The sequence below is a fragment of the Macaca mulatta genome, chromosome 14 (assembly GCF_049350105.2).
Source record: "Macaca mulatta isolate MMU2019108-1 chromosome 14, T2T-MMU8v2.0, whole genome shotgun sequence".
NCBI classification, from domain to species: Eukaryota; Metazoa; Chordata; class Mammalia; order Primates; family Cercopithecidae; genus Macaca; species Macaca mulatta.
Window position 1 is genome coordinate 84,414,537 of NC_133419.1, and position 27,809 is coordinate 84,442,345.

At 36.0% G+C, this 27,809-nt stretch overlaps 1 protein-coding gene across 12 annotated transcripts in view; it reads right to left on the reverse strand.

Annotated features, from left to right (window-relative positions):
• Positions 1-27,809, reverse strand: part of DLG2 (discs large MAGUK scaffold protein 2) — a 2,228,225-nt gene that overhangs the window by 421,952 nt on the left and 1,778,464 nt on the right. For all 12 annotated transcript variants that reach the window (XM_077964104.1, XM_077964105.1, XM_015115421.3 and 9 more), the window contains one exon: positions 816-884. In XM_077964104.1, the coding sequence (XP_077820230.1) occupies positions 816-884 (69 nt within the window). The remainder of the gene's footprint in view (positions 1-815; positions 885-27,809) is intronic.

The window sequence follows — 27,809 nt, forward strand, 5'->3', positions numbered from 1 at the left end:
TAGATAAATAGATAGTGTCTGGCACCTAATAAGCACTCAGTAAATGCTTTTCTTTCTTCCCTTGGAGGAATATTTATGAATTTGTACTGTTGGGCAAATATCCATGTACGCTTCAGTCCTCAGCTCAAGAGTTACATCTTTGCAGGAACCAACCTGACCTGCTCCCCAGTTCCCTTTTGATGCCCATTTACAGTTAGGTATCCCTCCTGGATTCTCCATTAATCCCTTATGCATATCTCCTATAGAGTGTAATGCTTACACTGTATCACAAGTATGTGTTTGTATTTCTATCATTTGTACTAGACAACGAAGCCCTCTGGAGGGAAAGAAGAAATCTTATTTGACTTACTGAATCTAGTACCTTGCACAGTGCTTGGCACATAATGTGAGTTTCCTAGATATTTGCTGATTGAAAGAAAAAAGAGAGAGTGTGTGTGTGAGAGAGAGAGAGAAGAGTGGGGAGGGAGGGAAGGAAAGAAAGAAAGAGAGAGAGGACAAAAGAAAGAAAGAAAAAGAAAGAAAGAAAGGAAAGAAAGAAAGAAAAGAAAGAAAACGAGGAAAAGGAAGGAAGGAAGGAAGGAAAAAAGGAAGGAAGGAAAGAAGGAAGGAAGGGAGGAGAGAAGGAAGTAAGGAAGGAAAGAAGGAAGGAAGGAAAAAAGGAAGGAAGGAGAGAAGGAAGGATGGAAGGGAGGAAGGAAGGAAAGAAGGGAGCGAGGGAGGAAGGGAAAGAGAAAGAGAGACAGAGACAGGGAGAGAAAGGAAAACTTTATATTCTAAGGTTGCACAGTTTAAGAGGTTCTTTATTATTATCTTACCCTTCCAGGGAGATGGCCCGTTGGAGAGTCACTGAAGGCTGACGAGTTGTGGTGCTATGTTGGGAATGACTGCAAGAAAAGACAGAAGAAACGCACATCATTTATTTGAAATGTTTTTAAACATTTTAATCAGTCCTATTGTCAAGAACCAATCTTGAAAGAAATACAGTAGAGATTAAATATTTGTTGATAAGTAGAACCCTCCACCAAAATATAGTACTCTACCAGATAAGAGTTAATTTTTTTATAATTTGATTTTAATATATATTATTCAAAAGTAAACTTTTAATGATAGGTAAACATTAAAATGAACAAACATATTTGAAAAAGGTAATTTTTTGCCCTTGGAATGAGATAATATAGAGCATAAAAACATACATTTATTTATGATGCAATGTATTTTTTTAAGCTGCAGAATAATTTTTTCCAACAAAGTTTTACACAGAGCCTAATCTGTAAATCAGAGAAGTTGTATTTAATTAGTATAGATGTATTTATTAATTCAAATTTGCAACACTTAGTTGTAAAATTAGTAACAATTGAGCTATTTGGTGAACACAAAACTTGAAAAATGAGACTTCCAGCTGCACATCAATCTTCAAATTTAATGTAGTTCTAGATTTTGATTACCTGTAACAAGGAAACACTAATTTTGCAGATAAGCAATAGAAATAAAATGATAATATCTATCATTTATTGAGGTCTTAAACACTTTCCTGTTTTTAAATTTTTATGTCTTTTATTTCTCATAAATTTAGGAGGTATGTCCCATTCAACACATAAAGAAATTGAGATACAGAGAGGATGAGAAAGTTGCTCAGAGTCACATGGTAACTTCCTATGCTTGAAATGGCATTGAGACTGTTTGATTCTAGAGTCATTTTAAATTCTTATAACAAGTTTTCACATTTTTAAGAATTCATCTCGTAATCTTAGAATATTCTTTTTTTTTTTTTTTTTTTTTTTTTTGAGACGGAGTCTCACCCTGTCGCCCAGCCTGGAGTGCAGTGACACGATCTCAGCTCACTGCAACCTCCACCTCCCTGGTTCAAGCGATTCTTCTGCCTCAGCCTGCTGAGTCACCACGCCCGGCTAATTTTTGCAGTTTTGGTAGAGATGTGGTTTCACTATGTTGGCCACTATGTTCACTATGATCTTGAACTCCTGACCTTGTGATCTACCCTCCTCGGCCTCCCAAAGTGCTGGGATTACAGGGGTGAGCCACCGTGCCCGGCCTAGAATATTCTTTAGAAAGAGACGGCAAGAGAATTTTTTATCTGAGATAGGCACAATAATAATAATTTAACAGCCAACTTTATTGAATGTGTAATTTTAGTTTATAGTATTAGGTTAAATATTTTGGTTGAAATACTAGTCACATATGCATATAATATATGAACAAGTGTATATATACATATATGTATAAAAGAAACCTGAGTCTAGGATTTCTCAGCACAAACATGACAAATGCTGACATTGCCACAGAGAATCAAGCTATAGGCTGCAGAGCCTTTCCTTCAGAACCTAGGTCACCATAGGTGGGAAGAGGTCTTTTCCTGCGACAAGTAGACAATATTTGTCTAAGGTTAAGGGTACAGAATTTTGAGACCATAGCTGAAACCTAGATAATGATATTCAAGTTAAAGACTGTGCTTCTTCAAGTTAAAGATTGTGTTTCCTGGTATCCCTCGCAGTGCCAAGATATTCATTGATCATGTTTTCAATTGACTAGTTGAAAAGCATCATAGCATTCAGGCCTTGGACTATGTAGCCAGACTGCCTGGCTCAACCACATATACCAATGTAACCTTGTATAAATTACTTAAATCTCTCTGTATGTCAGCTTCTCATCTTATAAGACTAGGATAGTAACAGCACTTTACTCACAGGGTTATTGTAAGAATTAAATGAATACAGTATTTAGAACAATGACTATCACATGGTAAAGCTATATAAGCGTTCATTAAATAAATAAACAAATACGATTTAGCAGAGGGTATGCTTTGAGATGCTTAGTACCAAATAAGAATAATTACTGTATTTAGACCACTTCAGTTAGTCATATAGTCAGTGCCACAAGGTATATATTTCTGTATATAACTTTAGTGATAAATATCAAATTAAAATATATTTTCTTTTCTTTTCTTTTTTTTTTTTTTTTTTTTTTTGAGACAGAGTCTCGCTTAGTCGCCCAGGCTGGAGTGCAATGGCACGATCTCGGCTCACTGCAAGCTCCGCCTCCCGGGTTCACGCCATTCTCCTGCCTCAGCCTCCCGAGTAGCTGGGACTACAGGCGCCCGCCGCCTCGCCCGGCTAATTTTTTGCATTTTTAGTAGAGACGGGGTTTCACCGTGTTAGCCAGGATGGTCTCGATCTCCTCACCTCGTGATCCGCCCGCCTCGGCCTCCCAAAGTGCAGGGATTACAGGCGTGAGCCACCGCGCCCGGCCTAAAATATATTTTCTATTACAAAAATATCATACATTTATAACATATAAAATAAAGCATTTTCTATTACAAAAATATTATAAAATTACTGGAAATAAAAATGAGAAATTAAAAAATATTCACCTATAGTCCTATTACCTTCTTTCACATTTTACCGAGTTATCTAATGTAGTTCTTATAGGAATTCTATAAGGTAGACATAAGTATTTCCATATACAAGAAAACAAAACACAAAGAACTTAAAATAATTTTCAGAAATCAACAGCTTGCAAATGTGGAGCCAGAGTCCAAACTGAAGCTTATCTTATTGCCAAGTGTGTGTACTTTCCATTCTATCTTTTTGACTCTCTGCATGTCCATATGTATTTCACATAGTTGTACATATATACAGAAACATATGTAACTTCATATCCTCTGCTTTTCCTAACATTACAATTTAAGCATTTCTCATAGGGTCTCTATCATTATTATTTTGGTGTTACATAATGTTACTTCCTATGAAGATATAATTACTTAGCCATTTTTGATAGTTGGATATTTGGGTGATGTTTATTGTTTTAATATTATAAACAGTGCTGCAATGAACATGTTGGTATCAATTACTTTTTTCTTATTCTACAGTTTCCTTTATATGCATTTCCCAAAATGGAAACACTTATTAGTTTCTTGATTTATGTTATTAATTACTTTTCAAAAGCTTTGTACCATTTTATTGCTTCTAAAAATGTCTATCTGTACCAGTTTCCCCACAGTCTTGCAAGCACTGACATTATAACTTTTAAAACACTCTAACAATTTAATAGATGAAAAATGATGCTTCAAATTTGTAATGAGCATTTATTTGTCTATTAGTGAGAATGACCATTTTTTTTCCATATACTTATTGGCTAATTGTGTATCTTTTGTGCAAAATGTCTAATCCTTTCCTTTACCATTTGTTTTCCACTGGTCTAGAAAGTACCAGCAGTTCTTAGGCAAAGATCAATGATGGTCACTAACCAAGATTAATAAGTAACTGTAATTTCTGATAGCCTTCTCACCATTAGCTCAGCCCACAAAATTAAAACAAAAAAATTCAGTAATCTCACTTCACTTATAATTACCTTATAACTAATTACTTTGCTATTCTACTGTATTCCAATAACATCCTCTTTAAAGTTCTAGTGACAAAGTAAATGCAAATGGAACCATGAGGTGCTCAGAGAATTTGATTCCTTTTATATTACACATGCAAGGTTAGCCAGTTTCTCCTAGTCTGTAAATTTGGAACAGAGTCTTTTCCAAAATGTAATTATCCTTTTACTCTCTTCTAACACAAATACAGTGAACTAAGACAAATACAGTCAAGACCTGTGGACACAATGAATTTTTGTTATTCCCAAATATAATAGTAATGTCCAAGCCATACTTGCAGGAGGGATACTTGCAGTGGATGTTTGGACCTACTTGATGGTGATTACAACCGGTATTTTAAAGAACACCAAACAGTTTCCCCTTCAGACCAAGTAGGTTATATCCTTTCCACACTATTGGCTGCATAAACAATGTGGTGTAGAGTTACCATCGCTAAGAAATTACAGGTAACCACTTCCTGTCTCTTTCACCTCCTCAGGAAGAGAGGCCAGTCAGATGGAATTCTGAGAACTGCTGTAGAAAGAACCAAGGGAGGAACTCACAGCTAAAACATGCTGCTCTGTGCTACCATCTCATTTTCCTACATATCCATAATAGCACCCAGAGCTACGAATCACTAAGATTTATTCACATGCCTATTTCTCCTATAAAGTCATGTGTGCTTTCAGAGCAAGGTATTGGGTTTCTTCATCTATACATTCTCAGCTCGGGGTTGACACACAAAAGACCCTTCATCAATGTCTTTTTGAATGATGAATACCATGGATTGAATTCCATCTATCTGTAAGGCCCCTATGACTTCTCGCTTTGAAATTTTGCAATAGCATCAAGAATTAGGTTTCATCCCCATTTTCAAGGGAAATTAAATTAAGGCCCAGATCTCCTAGCTAGTACATGGCACGAGTAGAACCCAGATTTGCCAGCTCTAAAGTGCTTGCTCCTCTGAGATAAGCCATATTGTCTTATAAAAAGTTGAAATCAAAGCTCTGTGACTGGTCTATATAGAGCACCTGAAACACTCTGTTAGAAAATACTGAACTCCCACTGAGTAACACTGACAAGTTCTTTTTTTCTTTGGTATAAAATACCACCGATTACTTTTACTATGTACGCTCAACTTCCATGTCAGTGGCTTTTGAAGATCATTTTTATGAAGATCGCTTAATAAAGGAACTTCTCTTTCACATCCACACCACCTCATTAGTAAGTCCTGAACATTTATGAAGATTTAAGTGACAATGAATAGTGGGTGGGTAGAATGAGCATGAGGGAGGCTCAGCATCATGCTACAACATGAATGCTGGAGAAGAATTCCCCTGTCATCTGGTAGAAAACCTGTGGCACCAGTTCCCTAGTTAGGTAGCTTGGCTGAGGTACTAAATCAGGCAACTGTAGAGATAAATATTACTAAACCTTTTTAAGATCCAAAGAGAGGTATCAGCCCTATTGCCTATCCAAATCATGCTGTCATTAAATAAAATTGAGCAAGAGCACAATAGAGTTTTCTTTCCAAGAACTCTATGAGTTTTCCAAGTAAAAGACTCCAAACTGTTGCCTAAGAACTGAAATTTGAATGGTGCTGAAAGATGCATTCCTATTGCTATGCTTAATTAAGAAATTTTTGAGCATCTGAATTGAAATAGTTCCATTATACATGGAACACAAAGGTCCTAGCTGGTGGTTCTCTTTCTCTGAGGCAATGAGAGGCAGGATAAATGGTTTTTCCAACATGCTGTAATATTAAAACTATGCTATTTTAATGGATAGCACAAAAGGTTTTTTGTGTACTTTATTAATTAACTGATAACATAAAGTTACTTAATGTGACTTGTAAAGTCACATTAGTCATTAACATATCTCCTTATGGATATTCAATATTGTCTATTTTTTCATTTCTAATGAACTTGCATTTATCCGTGTCATATTCAACTCTTCATCTCTCTCTTACATATTTGTATCAATCATTTGTTTAATCTACCTTAATATTTCTTTCTTGTCTTTTTCTGTCTACTTTCCTTCTCTCTTAATGTAGTACATGCATTAAGTTGTCACTATTCTTAAAAAGAAGAGTATGTCTTGGATGTCCAATCAATACCTCAAATTTAACATAATCAAAACATCATCACCTTCCCACATGAAACTGGATAGTCCTCCTGTTGTTTCACTGACACTTAACATGAAGTGTCTTGTATAATTATTTATATGTCGTAGTTATACCCAATAAATGTTAATTGGGAACTTATTATACACCAGGGATTGTGTTAGGTGCTTGGAATGACTCATTCCTCAATATTGTAGTACTCAATAAATATCTGATAATAAAGAGAATGGTGAAAGCAAATAAATCATTTGGCCCATGTCCAAATAACATGGATAGCATTTTTCAATAAATTCCCAGGCATATTTAATTGGCAAACTATCTAAGCTATGTTTGGAAGAATATATAAGTATTTTAAAGTATGACAAAGGAAAATAAGACATTTTGAGAATCTAGAAGAGCATGATCAAGATCATGAAGGGTCAAAAATATGTGGTGTGCTCTGGAAACTTGAGTGTCTTGGCTTGGCCAGAGCAGAGTGGCCAGGGGTAAGGTCAGGAAGCTGGCTGGGGACGGGCAATGAGGGGCAATGAATACCTTGCCAAGGTCTGGTCTTACATCTGTTAGTAATGGTGAGCTCTCCAAGGTTATTAAGTGGGGGGAATAAGAGGGTCAAGATGGTGATAACTGTGATTCAGAAAACTAAACCTGAAAATATTCTGAATAATGAAAGAAAGTGGAGGAAATCTATAGTCAGGGAGACTAACAGTAAACCATCAGGGTGAAGAAAATTAATACACGCCTAAACCTGAATAACGCAGTAAAAATTAAGAAAAGGGAATGTATTTAACACATTTAGAGGTAGAATATCCAGCAATTAATAAGAAAGAGCTAAGGAGAAGACACTCTGATTCCAGTGATCTGGCTGGGTAGGCACTTCCCCTCCCCAAAGTTAAATTATCCTACATAGAAAGGGCCCTGTTCTTGCCAGGGTATAGGAAGAGTTGTGCTCTCTTCTGTGACTTTTACGCAAGCCTTCAAAAACAGACAGACTCTGGTGTTAGGATTGGGGGAGGTGAGGAGGAATGAATAGAGAGTTCTATCACTGACTGAAAGGATCATGGCTCTATTAACAGAAGTGCATGTGTGTAAAGGAAAGTGCATAAGTGGATAGAAAAATATAATTGAGTTTGATTTTGTACAAGATTAGCTTGATGAGCTGGTTACACATGTGTGCAATATGATCTACAGTGGACATCCATAATTATTAAAAAGTTCTTCCTTCTCTTGATGTGATACCCATCTGTCCACAGCAGCCACTGGATGACTGAGATAGTCCTTGCATCTTCAACCCTTACAAGTAAACATTCCTAACACTTTTTTGACTCTTTCTTTATGAGCTAGTTTCAAGATTCTTAGTTATCTTTCCTTGTATGCTCTTACATTTTTCTTCTGATATCTATTAAGTTGGTGCAAAAGTAATAGTGGTTTTTGCTGTTTTACAAAATGATAAAAACTGCGATTACTTTTGCACCAATCTAATATTTAAACTGCAGAACGTAGAAATGAACTCATAGTTCCAGATGTGTTCAGATCAGGGAAGAGTGCCATGAGATGCTGACTTTCCTCCATCTGGATCCCATACTTCTGTCATAGCAGCCCAAGATAACCTGGACTTTTACAATTTGCTGAATTTTATTGCTAAGTTTAGAGTCCACTGAACGTCTCATGTATTTGTGACTTCAAATGATTAAAAATCAAACCTATCATGTACTTACACATCAGATTTTGGGACCCAATATATTTATCACATGTCAAATTTAATGGTTTTGATTTTGATCTAGTTTTTAAGTTTGTTAAGCTAACATTTAGTCATCAATTTAATTCAATAAGTATTTATTGGACATTTAAGATGTGTTAGCCATTATAAAATTTCACTCTTTCATGTAGCTTTATATCAAAATTCACATTTTTATTTAAGTCATTGATTATAATAAGGCATAAAGACTGTGCATTGTGCAAATCATCACAGATCTTCCTCCAGTTTAATAGCTAGCCCACAAGTTATGCTGTTGAGTTCTCTTAATCAGCATCCTTTTAATAGACTAACCAATCTTCTCCACTCTCTCAGTGACAGGCAGACCAATGTCCACAGCAAGCAGAGTACTTATGTCCCATAAATTTCCATTCCTTTCAGGTGATTTGCATACTAACAAAGAATCAATTGTAACTGTTCTTAAATCTGTTTATTATTATTGCATTTGTTTTTATAATTACATAATTAAATGTGGCAAAAATGAAATATGTGTATGTAAAAAGCCTTATCTCTATCAAGAGTAAGTTTGCTGATCTTGAAAATCTAAAAAAAAGTACTTATTAATAGTTAAAAATATTGCTGTCAAATTAGGTCTGAGAGAGATAAGATCAAAAAATAATTATAAAATAAAATAATTTTTTACTTAGTTCACTTTTGATTCTCACCTAAATTTAAAGAAATCCAGCATGGAAAGTGTGAATGATGGATTAACATGTGATTTATGTAAGAACAATGAAATAGAACTTCAGGAAAAAAAAAAATTGGTCCCAGGTTTCTGGCCTTACAAGTCAATTTGGTATGCCAAATATTTTAAATTAAAGAACAATTTAGACATTAGAAAGAACACCATCAAAATTGTGGCCAGAGCTTGAAAATGTTAGAAAAAATCTTGACCCTCACATATAAAAAAAAGATGAAGGAACACAATATGTTAACTGTTCTCAAATTAAAAGTTCTGATGACTTACAGAAATGCAAAGCATAAGATTGTACTAATGATAATTTGTTTAAAATTAAAATTATGGACAATTAAGAAATCAAGCATGCTGGGACAAACAGATGGATATAAGCATGAAGAAAAATATTAACTCAAATTTAGAGCCCCCAATTTTTCATTCCATAGCCAAAGATACTCAAAATGTGCTTTTTAACTTTATGTTAAATGGCTTCACTCAACAGTCAGTAATGACATGGTGACTCAGAAAATAAACTGGATATGGTTTATTGGGAGAAATACCATTTTTTTTCTTTTAAATACCAATAAAACACTCATTTTATTATGCCAGTATGCAATTATATTTTTAAAAGTTAAGGTGAAGTAATTAAGACAGGCAGTTTTTAAAATAAATGAACTATTTAAATCCAGACTTTTGACTAACAAGTCAATAACTGGTTCTGGATGTGTAGGGTAGGAAAAGTTCTGTTGTATGAATGTCTAACAGGATTGTCAACCAGATATTAGTTCTTTCCTTATCTTTAAAGAATAGCAAGAGATAATTTAGAGTCTTCTTGTAAAGGACACTTATGTTAAGTTGCACAGCCAGAATGTGTTTAAGGTGAGATCAGAAGACAAATGCAATTCTCAGCCCTTGGTTTTCTCCAACCTGTGCCACTGTGACCCCATATTCTTCTCTGTGACAACAGGTAAGTGATGAACATGGCAGCCCAAACACTGGCCATTCTAAAAATCACACTCATCACTGTTAGGTAGTTGAGAGACTCTGAGAGTGCACTTCAAATGCTGAACTAATCTCTATGAAAAACCCTTTGCTTAAAGCAATAATGAGAAATCTCAGCATTTTGCCCAGTGGACTGACTCAATTGGATTATGACTGGCCTCAAAGCCTGAAACACCAGGAGCAAAATATAGTGTTTTAATATAGTGGGCATATTCCTGCCTTTACTCATTTTGTTTTGGGTGGTTGGCTATACATCATTCTTCTCGGCTTCTGTAGTACACAAGCTGCATCTCAGAAAGCAATAAGGCACTTAGTAATGTATGAACATGTATTAAAAAAACCCTTTCCCCACAGACCATTCTTCAAAAAGAAAATGAAAAACTGAATTTATAATAGCTTAAATCAAGTATTAGATAGTTCCATAAATGTAGCTACTTCAAAAAGGAAAGCAAATTTTAGTTAGAAATTTTATATAAAAATACGTACTACATTTCCTCTAGGGTTTTTATGGTATTAGGTCTAACATTTAAGTCTCTAACCCATCTTGAATTAATTTTCCTATAAGGAGTAAGGAAAGGATCCAGTTTCAGCTTTCTACTTATGGCTAGCCAATTTTCCCAGCACCATTTATTAAATAGGGAATCCTTGCCCCATTTCTTGTTTCTCTCAGGTTTGTCAAAGATCAGATGGCTGTAGATGTGTGGTATTACTCATAGGTGGGAACTGAACAATGAGATCACTTGGACTCGAGAAGGGGAACATCACACACCAGGGCCTATCATGGGGAGGCGGGAGCGGGGAGTGATTGCATTGGGAGTTATACCTGATGTAAATGACGAGTTGATAGGTGCTGACGAGTTGATGGGTGCAGCACAGCAACATGGCACAAGTATACATATGTAACAAACCTGCACATTATGCACATGTACTCTAGAACTTAAAGTATAATAATAATAATAAATAAATAAAGAAATAAATAAATAAAAAATAAAAAAATAAAAATAAAAATAGGTACTACAAAATGCACCAAGTGGAGAATGAGAAATGGGAAGATTTTCGTATGCCAGCTAGGATTTTAGGCATCTAATTCACATTGCCCTGGATATCTTTTCATTTCACATAGGAAAGAAATTTTTCAGAATGACACACTCTGATTTTTATTCTTTAACAACATTGAAAAGGCAGAGGTTTTTTTTGGAAAAAAGGCAGAGATCTGGATGTCAGAAATGTGGGCTTTCCCCTGTGCTCATAATGAGCTCACTGGCCCTAGATAAGTCACTTCATTTTCCTTGTTTTGATTTTTCCTTCCATTTCTTTTCAGTTCTTACTGTCCTCTCCTACTTTATTGGGTGTAGATGGGAGACAGCACTGTGATGGGGAAGGAGCATGGTCTTGAGAACCAATGGATTTGGGTTAGGAATTTTTCACCTTTCTTAACGAGGTTCTTGACAATCTCAAAACTGAAACTTTTCATCTCTAGTCCTGTCATCACATAATGTAGACAATGTACTTTTTCACAGTTTTCTCTGATGGGGAAAATAAAGCAATGTATGTAAAAAAATTATAAAGTATGAAGCATGGATAATAGTAAATTGAAATTACTTCCCAGGGAGGCAGAGTGATTTGGGTATAGGTGTCTCTAAATACTGACCTGAACATGAAATAACCAATGGGTCGAAGGAAGGAAAATATGGCTAGAGCTAAGAATGGAATCTGCAAGATAAGGCAATTGCATGTCGTGTGTGAGCGAGGAATCCAGGACAACTTCCATGCTTCTAGTTGGGGTGACTGGTCAGCAGTGGTGCTTTATACTGAGAAAGAAGTATAAGAATAATAATAGCTTTGAGGGAAATATGATTATTTCATTATTGTATCTGGTGAGTTTGAGGGAATATGCGTGCCATCAAGGTAGAGATACCTCATTAAATAGATATTAGAGTTTAATCTCAGTAGACAGTTCTGGTCTAAAACGGTACATTTTGGAGTCAATATTGTATAGGTTCATTTGAAGCCATGGATAGTCCTAGAAAGCTTGTGATGGAAAGGACTGAAAGCTAAAATGAAGACTTAGTGATAGGAAACATTATAGGATGAGTAGCAGAAGACAAACACAGAAAAAGACTAAGAAGGAGTGAGTGGAGAGGATACGTGAGGAAAAAGAAGAGAATAAGAAGTCATGTCAGCCAAAAATGGGAGCAAAGGGATAGTTTTAATGGGAAGAGTTTGGTCAACAGTTGCTAAAGACCTTAAAGCCCTTAAACATGAAACAGGGAGTACTGCTCTTTGGAGTTTGTAACATATTCTGTAGGCAAAGAAGAGGTCACAAGTACTTTTAAGCTAAATTAAAACATAGCCACTTTTGTAGTTTAGAATAAGCTCTTCATGATTCTCAGGTTTATAAAACAGCTGAAAAAGGGTTAGAGACAGCCAAGAATCTGTGGAGAGAAAGTAGTTCTGAAGAAGACTGGCATGAATTCCAAGCCTTTCTGTTCTAGCATTTCCAGAGACCAGTCCTTACAGAGCCTTTCTGTAGAGCAAATAGAACCCTTTATCCTGACAAGGGAATGCCACATTTCCCATGGCAACCCAGTGTGGTTTCCAAGGCTAAGAAATGCAGAACACCTCTTATTATTTTGCTGGGTTCTATTTTCAATAAAGAATTGTTTATTCTACAATCTGTTTTCCTTATTGATTTTTCATACAGACATCCAAGTAAATGTAGGATGTTTGACTTCATGGGATCTGTTAGTCTGTTTGTATTAGCCTCATGGAAAAGCCCCAACTGTATAATGAAAGAGGAGATGTTTCACTTGACATCTGCAATCTGAATCTTCCTTACAATGGTCATGGCAGAGTAATTCCTTACAATGGTCACTGCAGAGTCATCACCCTCATTGTACTAATAGGTAACAGAATAAAAGGCCAATTGTTCAGTTCCCTCTGCTCTACTATTTATACTCTGAAGGTAAGAATCACCTCTTTCTCTGGTATTCTTTTCAGTTGAATATGTTCCAAGTAACCATGTGGTCATTTGTTCACCTAATCTTCTGCTTATTACCAGAACTCTAGTATTGAAAAGAAGAAAAAGCGAGCTGGAAATTAAGACCCCAACATGATAATGTGCAATGCTTTCTACAGTTTTAAATTTGATCCAGTGAAGTGAAACTAGTCACTGGCAACAAACTCTTTCCATTTAAATAAGTTAGCAGTTTCCTCTGGGATTAATTTTCCGACACAAAGCAATTTTTGTAAACATTTGTAGCTGTGAACAGCTTGACAATATTTAGCATTCATAGCCGTTAGATTACCAATATAAGGCAAATATTAAATGTAAAATATCAATATAAGGAAAGTATCTAAACACTAAAATGTTTTGTCTTTGGATCTCAATGAAAAGCTTCCAAATGAAGCTTTTAATGAATTTCCCATTAATGAAAAATGACTACTTATGAGCAACTATATTGTATGCAAGTTACAACTGTGAGGATGCAAGTGAGAGGATTTGAAAAGGCATAAGGGTAACAATTTTTAAATCTATGATAACTTTCTTACCCTTCACATTTCTTAAGATTTGCAAATAATTAAAAAAAAACCCACCTCTAGAGGCCAAAAGTTTTATCATAGTTTGTTAACTTAGTAGAAGATTCAGACATCCATTCTCCATATCTCACCTTCCCAATCACCTAATAGACAAATTATCACTTGGTATATGCAAGGAATTATGCCTGGTATAACAAAGGAAAAAATAAGGCCTAAAATAAAGACCATGATCTTCAAGCATATATAATCTAACTTGGGAGAAATGACATTCATTTGGTCATTCCAGTTCATTCCCTCCCATGTCAGTTTGGCCTACAATCTTCCTTTCTGTAAATAGAGGTACCGCTAACTGAGTTCAGTCAAAAAATCTAGGCATTTTCAAGGATTTATTTTCCATCATACTCCATATCCAATCCCTTAACAAGTTGTTTTACTTCTTCCACAGAAATACATGCCACCTCTTCAGTGCTACTACCTTAATGGAAACAATACTTCTCTTAGTAGACGATTGAAACAGCGTCCCAACTGGTTTTTCTCCTGTCCTGCAGTTACTTCTCACTGACCAAGATTGTTTTCAAGCACAACATCAGGTCATAAGTTGCCCCACTTACAGAAAACCTCCCAAAGACTTTTCCATTGCAGTTAGAATAAAATACACAGTCCCTTTGAGGGATGTCAAATCCTGTGCCACTGTCTGTCTTTTGTTGCTCATTGCTCCCCACTCTGTCCATCACTCCCTAACCTAGCCATACTGGCCTTCTTCCTGCCTCTGAGATATTCTCGCTAGTCCTCTCTAAGGGCATCTCCGTTCATGGATTGCTTTACCCCTAGGTTTCTCCTGGACACCTCCTTTTCATTCAGATCTCAAGTGACAGATTACTTCCCTGAGATGCCTCTGCTGGTCTTCTACCTAAAGGTGTTTCATTACCATCCCAGGTATTACACAGCCTCCTACATTTCTCCACATCTCCTATTATTCATGGAAATTATCTGTTTATTTGTTCAATTTTGTATTTGTTGACTTCTTTTCCAATTGAGAGTATTGCTTCCATGAGTTGGAATCAAGTAAACTTATTGAGAATTCTTTACTGCCATGATTCGAGTTAAAAATCATTGTTTTCATATTACTACTGCATGCTGTGTATCTTGCAGAAATAATGCTTTCTTAGACTCCATTTCCCCCCTGCCTTGGTTCTTTGAAATGTCTTAGAAAAATGTGTTGACTACATTTAATAGGAAGCATCCAGTCAAACACTCTGCTGGAAATTATTAGGTTACTCAACTTCATGTCACATCTTATACTGAATATACCGTTGGCTTGTAATTGCTCCAAATCCTTTCTCCCACCTCCAAACTTTATCAAGGCATATCTTTTATCACCCTTATTCAGCCAATATTTACTGAGCACCACATATGTGCCAGGCAACAACCAATGTATTCCAGAATTCATTCTGCTCAGTTGTCTACCTCATATTTGTTAAATTATTCTCCTTGTTGCTTTCTTGTAACCACCCACATTCTGTTATAGGACATTTCTGTATCTACTGAAATTAAGCACTGTGCTAGGTAGTATAAGAGTCACAGATAGGAAGCAAGCCCAGTTCCTGTTATTAAGAATCTTACAGTTTATATAGAGAGATATGTAAGTATGTGATAGTGATCAATTAACCAAAAACAAAAAGGAAGAAATAAAAGAAAGAGAAGCAAAAATAGACTGAACACTATTAGAACAGAGGAGATTTCACCCTAGCCTAGAAGTTTACAGAGCCCCAAGGAAACAAAAAAGGAAACAAAAATTTTTTAAAGATTTTATTTGTTTGCCCTAAAAGTTTGAGAAAATTTTCCCTCTGAATTAAATGAAGTTAAAATTGATAGATAATGGTTGTACATATTCTTGGGTACGTGTGCTATTTTAGCACCTATATACGATGCACAATAATCAAATCAGGGTAACTGGGATATCCATTGCCTCAACCATTTATATTTTCTTTGTGTTGACAAATCTTCTCTTCTACCTATTTTTAAATGTACAACAAATTATTGGTAGCTATAATTTCCTTACTATACTATGGAATACGGAACTTATTTCTTCCATCTAGCTATATTTTTTTTACCTTTAATAAATTTCTCATTTCTCCCAGCCCCTTCTCTTCCCAGCCTCTAATAACCACATTCTACCCTCTGCCTTCATGAGATCCACTGTTTTAGCTCCCACTTATGAGTGAAAACATGCAATACTTGCCTTTCTGTGCCTGGCTTATTTTATTTAAAATAATTACCTACAGTTCCACCCATGTTGTTGCAAATGACACAATGGATTATCATTCAGCCATGAAAAATAATATGAAATCCACTTGCAGTTTTATAATTTTTCTTCTGGACCTCAAAGTTTCTAAATACTTTAATAGGATAATTTTAGGAATAAGACAAGTTATAAATAATACATATACATGTGTATCAGGAAACATCATATTACTAAGAACTATTGTATTTTTTTTTTTTTTTTTGGAGATGGAGTTTTGCTCTTGTTGCCCAGGGTGCCAGGCTGGAGAGCAATGGCAAGATCTCAGCTCACCGCAACCTCCGCCCCCCAGGTTCAAGTGATTCTCCTGCCTCAGCCTCCCTAGTAGCTGGGATTACAGACATGTCCCACCACGTCCGGCTGATTTTTGTAGTTTTAGTAGAGACGGGGTTTCTCCATGATAGTCAGGCTGGTCTTGAACTCCTGACCTCAGGTGATCCACCCGCCTCGGTTTCCCAAAGCACTGGGATTATAGGCGTGAGCCACCGCGGCCAGCCCCTACTGTCTTTTTGAACACAGTAGTGGAAACATTCATTAGGTGAGTGAAACTTCATAACTACAGCCATTTCCAAACATCTTTTATTTTGGGAAAACCTCAGCCATTTTATTCACACAGGGCCCTTTAAACATGACACTTGATAACCAGGCAGCACTCCAAAGGAAGCACTAAGATGATTTCAAGAGCCACAGTCCCTGCTATTGTTCTTTACTCAACCTGCTGCTATTCATTCTTCAGGACTTATCTCATGTACACTCAGATTCAGGAAAAGAATTTGTAAGCTCTCAGCTTTGTTTCCACAGCACCCAGGCATATCTTCATCAAGGCATTTCCCACATAGTAGTAAAGCACTATTTTAAAAATGGCTTTTTTCCCAGCTAGGCTGTGAACTCCCTGAAGGCAGTAACCATAACACATTAACCATTGTACCCCCAACCCCATATCTAGCAGAGTTCCCATCTATTGAACTGAACACTGGAATGCTAGTTATACAATTTCCACTGAGTTCTCAAGCAAAAATATTCACTTTTATCAAGACAAACCATTTGTAATTGCATTTAATGAAGTCAAATGAATATACCAGGGACTCTCTATGTATACAGTGCACTTGACAAGGGGTGGGGGAAATTAATATATACCCTCTATTATACCACAAATTCACAAAGAAGGACAATATAAATAAGGAAGAATCCATTTATTGCCACTTGAGAATATAGTGGTGAATCTTAATTTTGGAATAAAATATGTGATGAAAGTTAAAATATGAAAACGACAATAAATAGATTCTGCTCTGCTCCAATAAACTTATGTCTTATTGAAGATATCTAGTTGAAATAGCAGCCATAAAAGTTACAGAGATAGAAGATGTAAGCAATTAGCCATGGCAGGATGTTACAGGGTTTACTGCTGTCCATAGCTGGTCTGCTTAAACAAGGCTGAAAGCCATCAACGCAGCTGAGCATGAAATTACAGAATCTTAGTCTGCCCACATAAAGATGCTCACTGTTATTACAGTCAAATGTCATTTTTAAGTTAATTTTGTGAAAGATGGCCAGATTTTCTTTTGCGAACCAAAACAAAGAAAATAGCTTGACCTCATAAACAAGCACAACTCTGACTACATTCTCCTATGACTGATAGTTTTTTTATTAATTAATGAATATTAAAAATACAGAGGTTAATCAAGAAAAGGCAACTTTATAGAGAAAATAGTTTAGTGGTTGTCTGGGGCTGGGGTGGGAATGGAGATTAACTGTAAATGGGCATGAGTAATCTTACTAGGGGCATGAAAATGGTTTAATACTGATTTATGGTGATGGATATAACACTGGGTATAGTTACTAAGCATTATTGAATTATACACTAGAAATGGGTGAAGTTTATTGTATGTAAATATATGATGTGAAATTATATATAATAAATAAGTTTAGGGTAAAACATAAAGCTTGAAACTACAGTACAAGGTTTTTTAAAAATCATGTGTCATTAAGCAGTATTGTATTTTTTAAGCTCTAAATTTCTAGGTTCTTTATAAAAGTTTTCATCTGATTCCACACTAGCAGAAAGCATCACTTTTAATAGATGCTGGTCACCTGATAATAACACTTATGCTATTCAATAACATGAATTATTCAATAATACTGATAATAACATTCATGTTTAGTCACGCTTTCCTCTCCAACTTTGAAACCAGAGAAGCAGAGTGCCACTGCTGGCCAGCAGAGCTAAGTTCAATGTGGTGGAAACATTCAACAGTGTGGATGTGATTTTAGCTGTTAACTGGCTTTGGTCAGTTACTCCGATTTGGGCCACAGCTGACTTACAACTCTTGGATTTGAATCTTTGTGGCATGAAAATATTAAGAAACAAGCAATGAAAAAACAAACAAAACAGAAAAGCATTGATTGAAAAGGAAGAACACAAACTATCCCTAAGCGGATACTTTGTTTTCCAATGTCTTTAACTACCAATTTGAACCTAAACTGATACTTAAGTAAAACTACCAGGACCCAAATTGTGCAGTCTATAAAAACTCTGATATTTTAAATGTTAAATTTCTTGAAACATAAATTTCTTTGAATCTCTGCTCTCTAAATAACCCTCTAAAGTTTACTTGAATATTAAAATACTATTTGTTACTATAGAGGGCAGCTTGATAAAGTAGAGCCTGAATTACTCATTAAATCAATCACCCATTGATTTATTCCACAAATATTTGCTGAATGTTCTATGTACAAGTACTCACTAGGACCCAGAGATAAAGGAGTGAATAAAATGAAAAACAAAACAAACCAACCAACCCTGTCCTCATTCAACTTACCTTGTCATGGTGGGAATTGATAGAAATAAAAACTAAAATAATAATGAGAATACATACTACTTATTTAGAAATTACTATGTTGAATGTGTTTTGTTAATTGCTTTATATACATTATCTTATTTAATCCTCCTGATGGTTGTAAAATCCCCATTTTGCAGATGAAGAAACTGACGCTTGGAAAGGTAAAATACTTTGTCTCCTCTAGCCACAAAAACTGGTAAGAGATAGGATTGCCCCTCAGTTTGTTAAAGTCCCAAGCCTGTGCTTTAACCTACTGTAAATGTTGCCCATACAAAGGGCCTTGGGAACTTTGGGGAATTGACTGACTGCCCTCAAAATTTGCAGATAAAAATATCCTTTAGGAATTAGAATAAATAATAGAGATCTATGTTTAAATGTGAGAATTTTTGAATCATAAATTATAAACTAAATATATATTTACAAACATTTGCACAGATACATCTAAATGCACACATTTTGTATGTCTATACCGATATATTGGATATGTAAATATAAAAACGTCTTTTTGACATTCAGGTAAATATAAGTTTCTATTACCTCAAGAAAACTATAATGACTGATTTTCTCATGCTAGGGAGCTTTAGTTAATATTTTGGGTCTAAAATTGTAAATTATAAATTTGCTTTTATGTAGACTCAAAGGGTAGAAAAGCCATAATGACATTTTCTTCATTTACTAATAACACTATTGATAATGGAGACTTTTTCTTTTAAATACTTCCATTAGTTTATGCTAGTATTGATCAAATAAATTGAAGGTCTGTTTTTTATTCTTTTCTCTTTCCATTTTTCTATTATTACTTTCTATGACATATTATTTTAAAAAATAATTCTCATTGGCAAGAGTATTTTTTCCAATAATCAACTTAACATCTGTCTGATCCAATTGCTCCAACTACTTCTATCCTTCTCCAATTACTCCTACATACTTGTAATACAAGGTATCCTCTTCTGTCTTAGCTAAATAAATCTTGTCTTGCTCTGATGTTAACGTCTTTCAAATATTTATAGACTAATAACGTCCTATTAATTTAACTATTTCATCAAACTCCACTTATCTACTTATTTTCATATCCCTGTATAATTTAGAAAAAAATATGACTATAGCATAATATGGATAATATTGTCTAAATTTTTATTTTAACAACCCCACCAAGTATCATAAATATATGAGAGAACATTTCTCTTCTGATAGGTGAGGATTAAACAGAACAACTCCCATTACCAATTGTCATATGGCTGAATTTATACTGTCTGTGGAGTACTTTTTATATACAGTGAATGAGGATATTTTCAAGTTAAATCTTTGGATAAAGAAATGCCAAAGATAATCATCTTTGAATACATGACTTACTTTTATTGCTAAATCTGTGCTGGGGAAATTGGCTCATCAAGGGCATATCCATTAACGCCTGAGATTTTTCTCTGAAACTTTGTAGTCTTAGGTAGAGTCACCAGTCTCACTTCCTGAAAAGAGACTTTTCAGCATTGCACTTGGATCTCTGTCTCCAAACACCATCTTATCCTCTTGATCTCACAGGCCAAAAGGCTCAGCCATGTAGGATTTATCCCTCTCCCTCATTTCTGGAGGTGTGAAGTGATGTTGGTTCTACTTTTAGAACATTTTCACATTGGTCTATGATATAGATTAGCTCTGTGTCCCCACCCAAATCTCACCTTGTAGCTCCCATAACTCTATATGTTGTGGGAGGGATCTGGTGGGAGATAAATGAATCATGGGGGCAGGTCTTTCTCACGTTTTCCCTATGACAGTGAATAAGTCTCACGAGATCTGACAGTTTCAAAAATGGGAGTTTCCCTACACAAGCTCTCTCTTCTCTTGTCTGCTGCCATGTGAGACATGCCTTTCACCTTCTGCCATGATTGTGAGGTCTCCCCAGCCATGTGGAAATGTAAGTCCAATAAGTCTCTTTCTTTTGCAGATTTCTCAGTCTCTGGTATGTCTTTATCAGCAGCATGAAAATTAACTAATACAGTAAATTGGTAAGAGTATAATTTGGCATTGCTGAAAAGATACCCGAAAATGTGGAAGCAACTTTGGAGCTTGGTAATAGGCAGAGGCTGGAAGAGTTTGGAGGGCTCAGAAGAAGATAAGGAAATGTGGGAAAGTTTGGAACTCCCTAGATTCTTGTTGAATGGCTTTGACAAAAATGCTGATAGCGATATGGACAAGAAAGTCCAAGCTGAAGTGGTCTCAGATGGAAATGAGAAACTTGTTGGGAAATGGAGCAAAGGTGACTCTTGGTATGTTTTAGCAAAGATACAGGCAGCATTTTTCCCTTGCCCTAGAGATTTGTGGAACTTTGAACTTGAGAGAGATGATTTAGGGTATCTGGCAGAATACATTTCTAAGCAGCAAAGCATTCAACAGGTGGCTTGGGTGCTGTTAAAGATATTCAGTTTTATAAGTGAAGCAGAGCATAAAAGTTTGGAAAATTTGCAGCCTGACAATGAGATAGAAAAGAAAATTCCATTTTCTGAGGAGAAATTCAAGCCATCTGCAGAAATTTGCATAATTAATGAGGAGCTGAATGTTAATTCCCACGAAAATAGGGGAAATGTCTCCAGGGCATGTCAGGGGTCTTGATGGCAGCCCCTCCCATCACAGACCCAGAGGTCATGGGGAAAAAAGTGGTTTTGTGGGCCGGGCCCAGGGTACCTCTGGTGTGTGCGGCCTACGGACTTGGTGCTTTGTCTCCCAGCCACTCTAGCCATGGCTAAAAGAGGCCAACATAGAGCTTGGGCTGTGGCTTCCGAGGGTGCAAGCCCCAAGCCTTGGCAGCTTCCATGTGGTGTTGAGCCTGTGAGTGCACAGAGGTCAAGAAATGAGGATTTGGAACCTCCACCTAGATTTCAGAGGATATATGGAAATACCTGGATGCCCAGGCAGAAGTTTGCTGTAGGGGTGGGGTCCTCATGGAGAACTTGTGCTAGCGTAGTGTGGAAGGGAAGTGTGGGATTGGAGCTCCCACCCTGGGGCACCACCTAGTGGAGCTATGAGAAGAGAACAACTGTCCTCTAGACCCCAGAATGGGAGAGTCACTGACAGCTTGCACTGTGTGCCTGGAAAAATGACAGACACTCAAGCCCACCCATGAAGGCAGCTGGGAAGGAGGCTGTACCCTGCAAAGCCATAGGAGCGGAGCTTCCTAAGATCATGGGAACCCACCTCTTGCATCAGCATTACCTGGATGTGAGACATGGAGTCAAAGGAGATCATTTTGGAGCTTTACAATTTGACTGCCCCACTGGATTTCAAACTTGCATAGGGCCTGTAGCCCCTTTGTTTTGGCCAATGTCTCTCATTTGGAATGGCTGTATTTACCCAATGACTGTAGCCCCACTGTATCTATGAAGTAACTAACTTGCTTTTGATTTTACAGGCTCATAGGTGGAAGGGACTTGCCTTGTCTCAAATGAGACTTTAGACTGGACTTTTGAGTTAATGCTGAAATGAGTTAAGAATTTGAGGGTTGTTGGGAAGGCATGACTGGTTTTGAAAAGGGAAGACATGAGATTTCGGAGGGGATAGGGGCAGAATGATATGGTTTGACTCTGTGTCCCCAGCCAAATCTCATTTTGTATCTCCCAGAATTCCCACATGTTGTGGGAGGGACCCAGTGGAAGAGAATTGAATCATGGGGGTGAGTCTTTCCTGTGCTGTTCTTGTGGTAGTGGAGAAGTCTCACGAGATCTGATGGTTTTAAAAACATAAGTTTCCTTGTACAAGCTCTCTCTTCTCTTGTCTGCCACTATGTAAGATGTGTCTTTCACCTTCTGCTATGATTGTGAGGGTTTCCCAGCCGTGTGGAACTGTAAGTCCAATAAACCTTTCTTTTGTAAATTGCCCAGTCTCGGGTATGTCTCTTTTTCACCAGTGTGAAAACGACTAATACAGTTTCCATCTGTTGTTGTCATAGTATAGAAAAGACAAAGTCAGAAGACCTGGATTTGATCCAGGCTCCACCACTGAATAGCTTGGTTACTTTGGTAAGACCATTTAACTAAGTCTTAATTTTCTCATCCACAAAGTGAGAAAAATAAGTCTTCATGATTTTTTTGTGTGCCATCAAACACAATGTATGTAGTATATATTGTGGAAGATATAGTAGGTACTCAATCACTAAATATTATTACTATTATTACTTTCATCATTAACTACTTTTCTACTCTTCAAGGTACTTTTTTTTCTTGAATTCATCCTTTAAAATTTTATCAAAGTAATCTTGCAAAACACTAATGTACAAATGTAATTCGAAACGCTTTCATGATCCACCATTTAGCCTTATGTCTCTCTACATATTCTATAATGTCATCAGTCTGGGCTATTCAGCCTTTTCAAACATCTCATGTTCTTTCATGCCACTAGGCATTTATATATGGCTCCCCTTGTCCTGGAATGTCCCTCCCCTATCTCCTATTTATTTCTTGCTGTACTTGATTCTGTAGTAACCACCACAAATTACTAGCCTTCATTGGAAAATAAAAGTTTAGAGGGTTCATTTGAATCAAGATTGAATGAATCAAGATTGTTATATGGGTATAAAAACTGCTACATTAACAAAAGTAGCATCAAGAACAAGGGAGGGAATAGTTAAACTCTTATTCGCCAATCAGCCTGCACAAGGGGTACTATTTTGGATTCAGAAACATTTTCTCTTCAATTTGAAGATCAGAATGGTAAGTGCCTTTAAATCATGCCAAATGAGAATCAACAGAAGGCACTGGAAATGTTTAACCTAGAGAAGGGAAAGCTCTAAGCAAATTGTAAACATGTGCAACCCCCTCATCTGAAATGGGCAGTGGACTTCCACTGTGTGGTCCCAGAAGGTAGCACTATAACTAATAGGTAATAGGAAGGCAGAAATCCATCCCAAGGTAACCATTCCTAATTCCCAAGAATATAGGAAGACAGATTGGACAATGTGAAGATATTGAGTTTCCTGTCCCTGAGGATAAAAAAGCAGGGTCTGGGGAACTGGTAGTGATGTTGAAGAGTCTTAAATCTCTAAATAGATAGTGGACAAGATGAGTTGTTATGTCCCTGAGATGTGGGGACTCAAATGCTCAGCTTCCTTGAGATTTTTCTTATGTTCTCAGTCAGGATAATTCACACACATTTATTTTTTTCCATTGTCACTGTTCTATGATCATAGCACCATCCGTACAAGAAGTCATATCTCCACTTTACCCAGTTTCATGGGTAGGCATTTCTGGACGAGAAATGTGTTATCAGGCAACCATAGCCTCTTTAATACAGAAGATGCTCAATAACAGGTATCTATTTAATTTTATAAATATGGACAATTTGTTTATCTTTTCAATGAGTTCCCTTAGTAGTAAATACGAGCTTTAAATGTGATGATCTAGTATTCTAACTAATGCTATATAGTAAATTTCCTTATTAAAAATATAAAGATTACTCTCTAATAGGTAACAAATATGAATACTAATATAAAAATTAATTTTTGAAATGAGTAGGAAAAAATCCATCAGACCCATTTTATATGAAGAATATTTGAAGGTAGATATGTACAGAGCTTCATCTGATATAGTATTCTGTTGCTCCTGACCTTCTCTCTGGAGAGAATTTCATGGAATGAAGTTCTTATGGTTTTACAAATAGTATTCATTGATTCTCAGTCTCAGAAAATGTTTCTGGTAGAAGTAGAATTGTTGTATGTTTATCATGAGCATTTTATTCAAATATATTGTAAACCTTTGCAATCAGGCTAAAAATATTCCTTTATTAACACCATCCCTTATTGGAAACTGGGGGCTTAAGCAAATTGGCAACATCAAGCAATTCTTTCTAGGTTATTTGTACTGTTACTTCCACAATGAAAGTAGTTGCTTTACATTTTCAACCAATTCACATCTTAAAATAAGTGTTCACTGGTGATTTCCAGAAATAAGAAGCAAACGAAACCTCCTGTCATAGAAGAATAGCTAAATAAATTATTGTGGATTATATTATTGATACGCAGTAGTCCCCTCTTATCTTCAGTGGATATGTGCCAAGATTGGATGCCTGAAACTGCAGGTGGTACTGAATCCTATAAATACTGTGTTTTCTCCTATGCCTACATACCTATGATAAAACTTAATTTATAAATTAGACACAGTAAAATATTAACAACAGTAACTAATAATAAAATATAACAATGATTACAATATGACCACATCACTACTCTTGTGCTTTGGGGGCGTTATTAAGTAAAATAAGGGTTATTTGAATACAAGCACTGCAATACTGCAACGGTTGATCTGGTCACTGAGATGGCTCCTATGTAACTAAAGTGTGGGTAGTGTATACAGCATGGATATCTGGACTAAAGGATTATTTGGGTCCTGGGCAGGATAGTGAGAGATTTTATCATGCTTCACAGAATGGCACATAATTTAAAACATATAAATTGTTTATTTCTGAAATTTTCCATTTAATATTTTTAGACTATGATTGATATGCAAAATCATGGACAAATTGAGGACTACTATGTTGTCTAATTATAAAAATTAGTGTTATAAACACAATGTGGCAATTTGAAAAAAATGTTTATGATGAAAAATGAAGTAAAATACGTAAAATTTTATGAATACTTATAAATTTAACAGCTTAAGTAATGATCTTATAAAATGTCTGATCTGACTATATAATTCTTGGGAGACAATTATTTATGAGCCTCTTGCATTTCTGCACATGTTGCTAGCAGAAGCACTGACTGTCTTTGTTCTGGGTTATGTTTTCAAAGATATTTCTATAGTATGCAGCCTTGAAAGACAGAAACAGTATCTCTGGAACTAGTACTTTTGTTTACTTTTTTTTAACCATCCATCACAATAACAATAATGTATTTCTCCATAGTAAAGATCAGGCAGGATTACTGTTCATAATAAATGATTCAAGTTCCCTACGCTTGGGGTTCTTTTCCTGTAACACAACCCCTTGCATGTGCAGGCATCACCTGGCCTTCTTTGTGTTGCACTGTAGGAGCTGGAGCTCAGGGAACTGCTGAAAATGCTTTTATTCTGGCTACAACTATTATTATAAGTAATAAGTCTCTGATTCAGGATTGAAGAATCTTCTGTCAGTATCCAGTACAGTGTAGGAGGCTTACTTACTAGACTGAAAATAAAGTAAAAAATCTGAGGTCCTTCATTGTTCTTGACATTAATTCCCTTGCTTAAACCAGCTTAATCTGCTTTCAGTATCATCTCATGCATTTAGGATAAAATTGCTAGTAATAATAATAATACCCTAAAACAACAATAATAATGGCTAATATTTAATGAGTGGCAAACATTGTACTAAGCATATTACATGTCGTATAATCCCCGCGTTGATCCTATTGGGTAGATGCAATTGATATCACCACTTAATAGGTGAGGAAACTGAGGCAAAGGCTCAGTGGGTTGGAAGAAATAAAGGTCACAATACATATTAGTCCATCTGTTAAGTAATTTCTCTCACTTTGGATCTGATTCTTACCCATCCTCTGGGGCTCTATTAAATGGAACTTCCTTACAAAAACCATCCTTTGACCTTCCCTCTCGTCTCATTTATTCAAGGAACTCTAGTCTTTTCCTTTGTAGCACTTATCACAATTTATGTTAATTGTACAACTAACTGAGGAATCCTGTGATGGCTTATATATGGTATGTCTTCCATATTACAGAGACTCACACAAAGGGATGAGGTCTACTTTGTTCTCCAAAGCTTTTAGCAAAACAGATGATAACCAGTGTAGTGGATAAGCAGATATGTTTACCGTGGTCATTCTTGCTTACATATATGTTTTATGGACCACTCATTGAGAATCAACTAATTTGAAACATTTTGCCTAATTTATTGTTAAGCACTTCTACTCACTAAATACCCTAAATGCCCCATTGAACTTTCATTATCATCTTTTGATGGGTTGTTGCTTTTTATATCTTAATGGTCTAATTCATCTTTGCCATAAGCCATTTGTACATTATCAACATACTGTTATGCAGCTGTGTGATAGATAGAGTGGGCCAAATAAATTTTGATACGCAAATTTCCCCTTTAAAGAAATAATTTTAGTACAATTATATAGTTTTGCACTGTAAAAGCTCACAAAATAAAAGTTGGAAATAGTTTTGTTAACAGTTGTGTTTTGTTAGGAGTAAATTTAAGTTTCCAGCTTGCCAATTGGAAGATTGCTATATTAGATGTGTCTCTCTCTCTCTCACACACACACACACACACACATACACACACACACACACACACAGACACACCTCAGTCTCCCAAAATGCTGGAATTACTGGCATGAGCCACCGCACCTGGCCAAGATTTCGATATTTAATAAAAACATACGTACATAGTTTGGAAGATAGGGGAGCACAGAAAACAGTATAATATAACTGTTTACAATATGGTAGAGGAGGTAAGCCTCATAAGAAAGTTGATCACTCATTCATTCATCCATCTATTCCAAAATATTATTAGCTTCTACTTTTGGAGAGAGTAGTGTGATGTGGGTAGAACACAAACGACACCAACAATATCATCCATGTATCAAGTGCTTACTACGTAGGCAATGCAAAGCACTTCATATGTGCCACTTAATTCTCCAGATAACCTTCGAGGTAAACGTTACTCCCACACTTTACACATGAATCTCATTGAGGTTAAGAAACTTCACCAAGGTAATTGGGTCAATAAGCAAAGATACTGGAAACCAACAAACAATACAAAAACCAACCAACCAAACAAAAAAAAGCCTAAAAATATCCCTTGTCAGTATGGCTCCAAAAGTTAACCACTTAATAACCACATTATCAGGGCTTACTCCTTCTGCAAGGGACTTTCAAGTTTAACAGTGACATAAAATAAGCACAGAAATTACTATACATGCCTAATATAAGATAAAAGTACAATAAGAGAGGTACCAGAAAAATACTATGAAATTGCTAAGAAGGAAGAGCCAGTTTCTTCCAAGGTCTGCAGAGGAAGAATCAGAAAAGGCTCCATGTAGGAGATGGCATTTGAAGATCTCACACTGAGGTTGTCGACGTGAAGACTGTTTTAAACAGTGAACACTTAATATGGGAGAAACAGCTTGAGAAAGAAGAAATGAGAGAACATTTAATGTGGGAGAAACATCTTGAGAAGAAGGCAGGAAAGAAAATAGAAGGATCACATTCTAGGA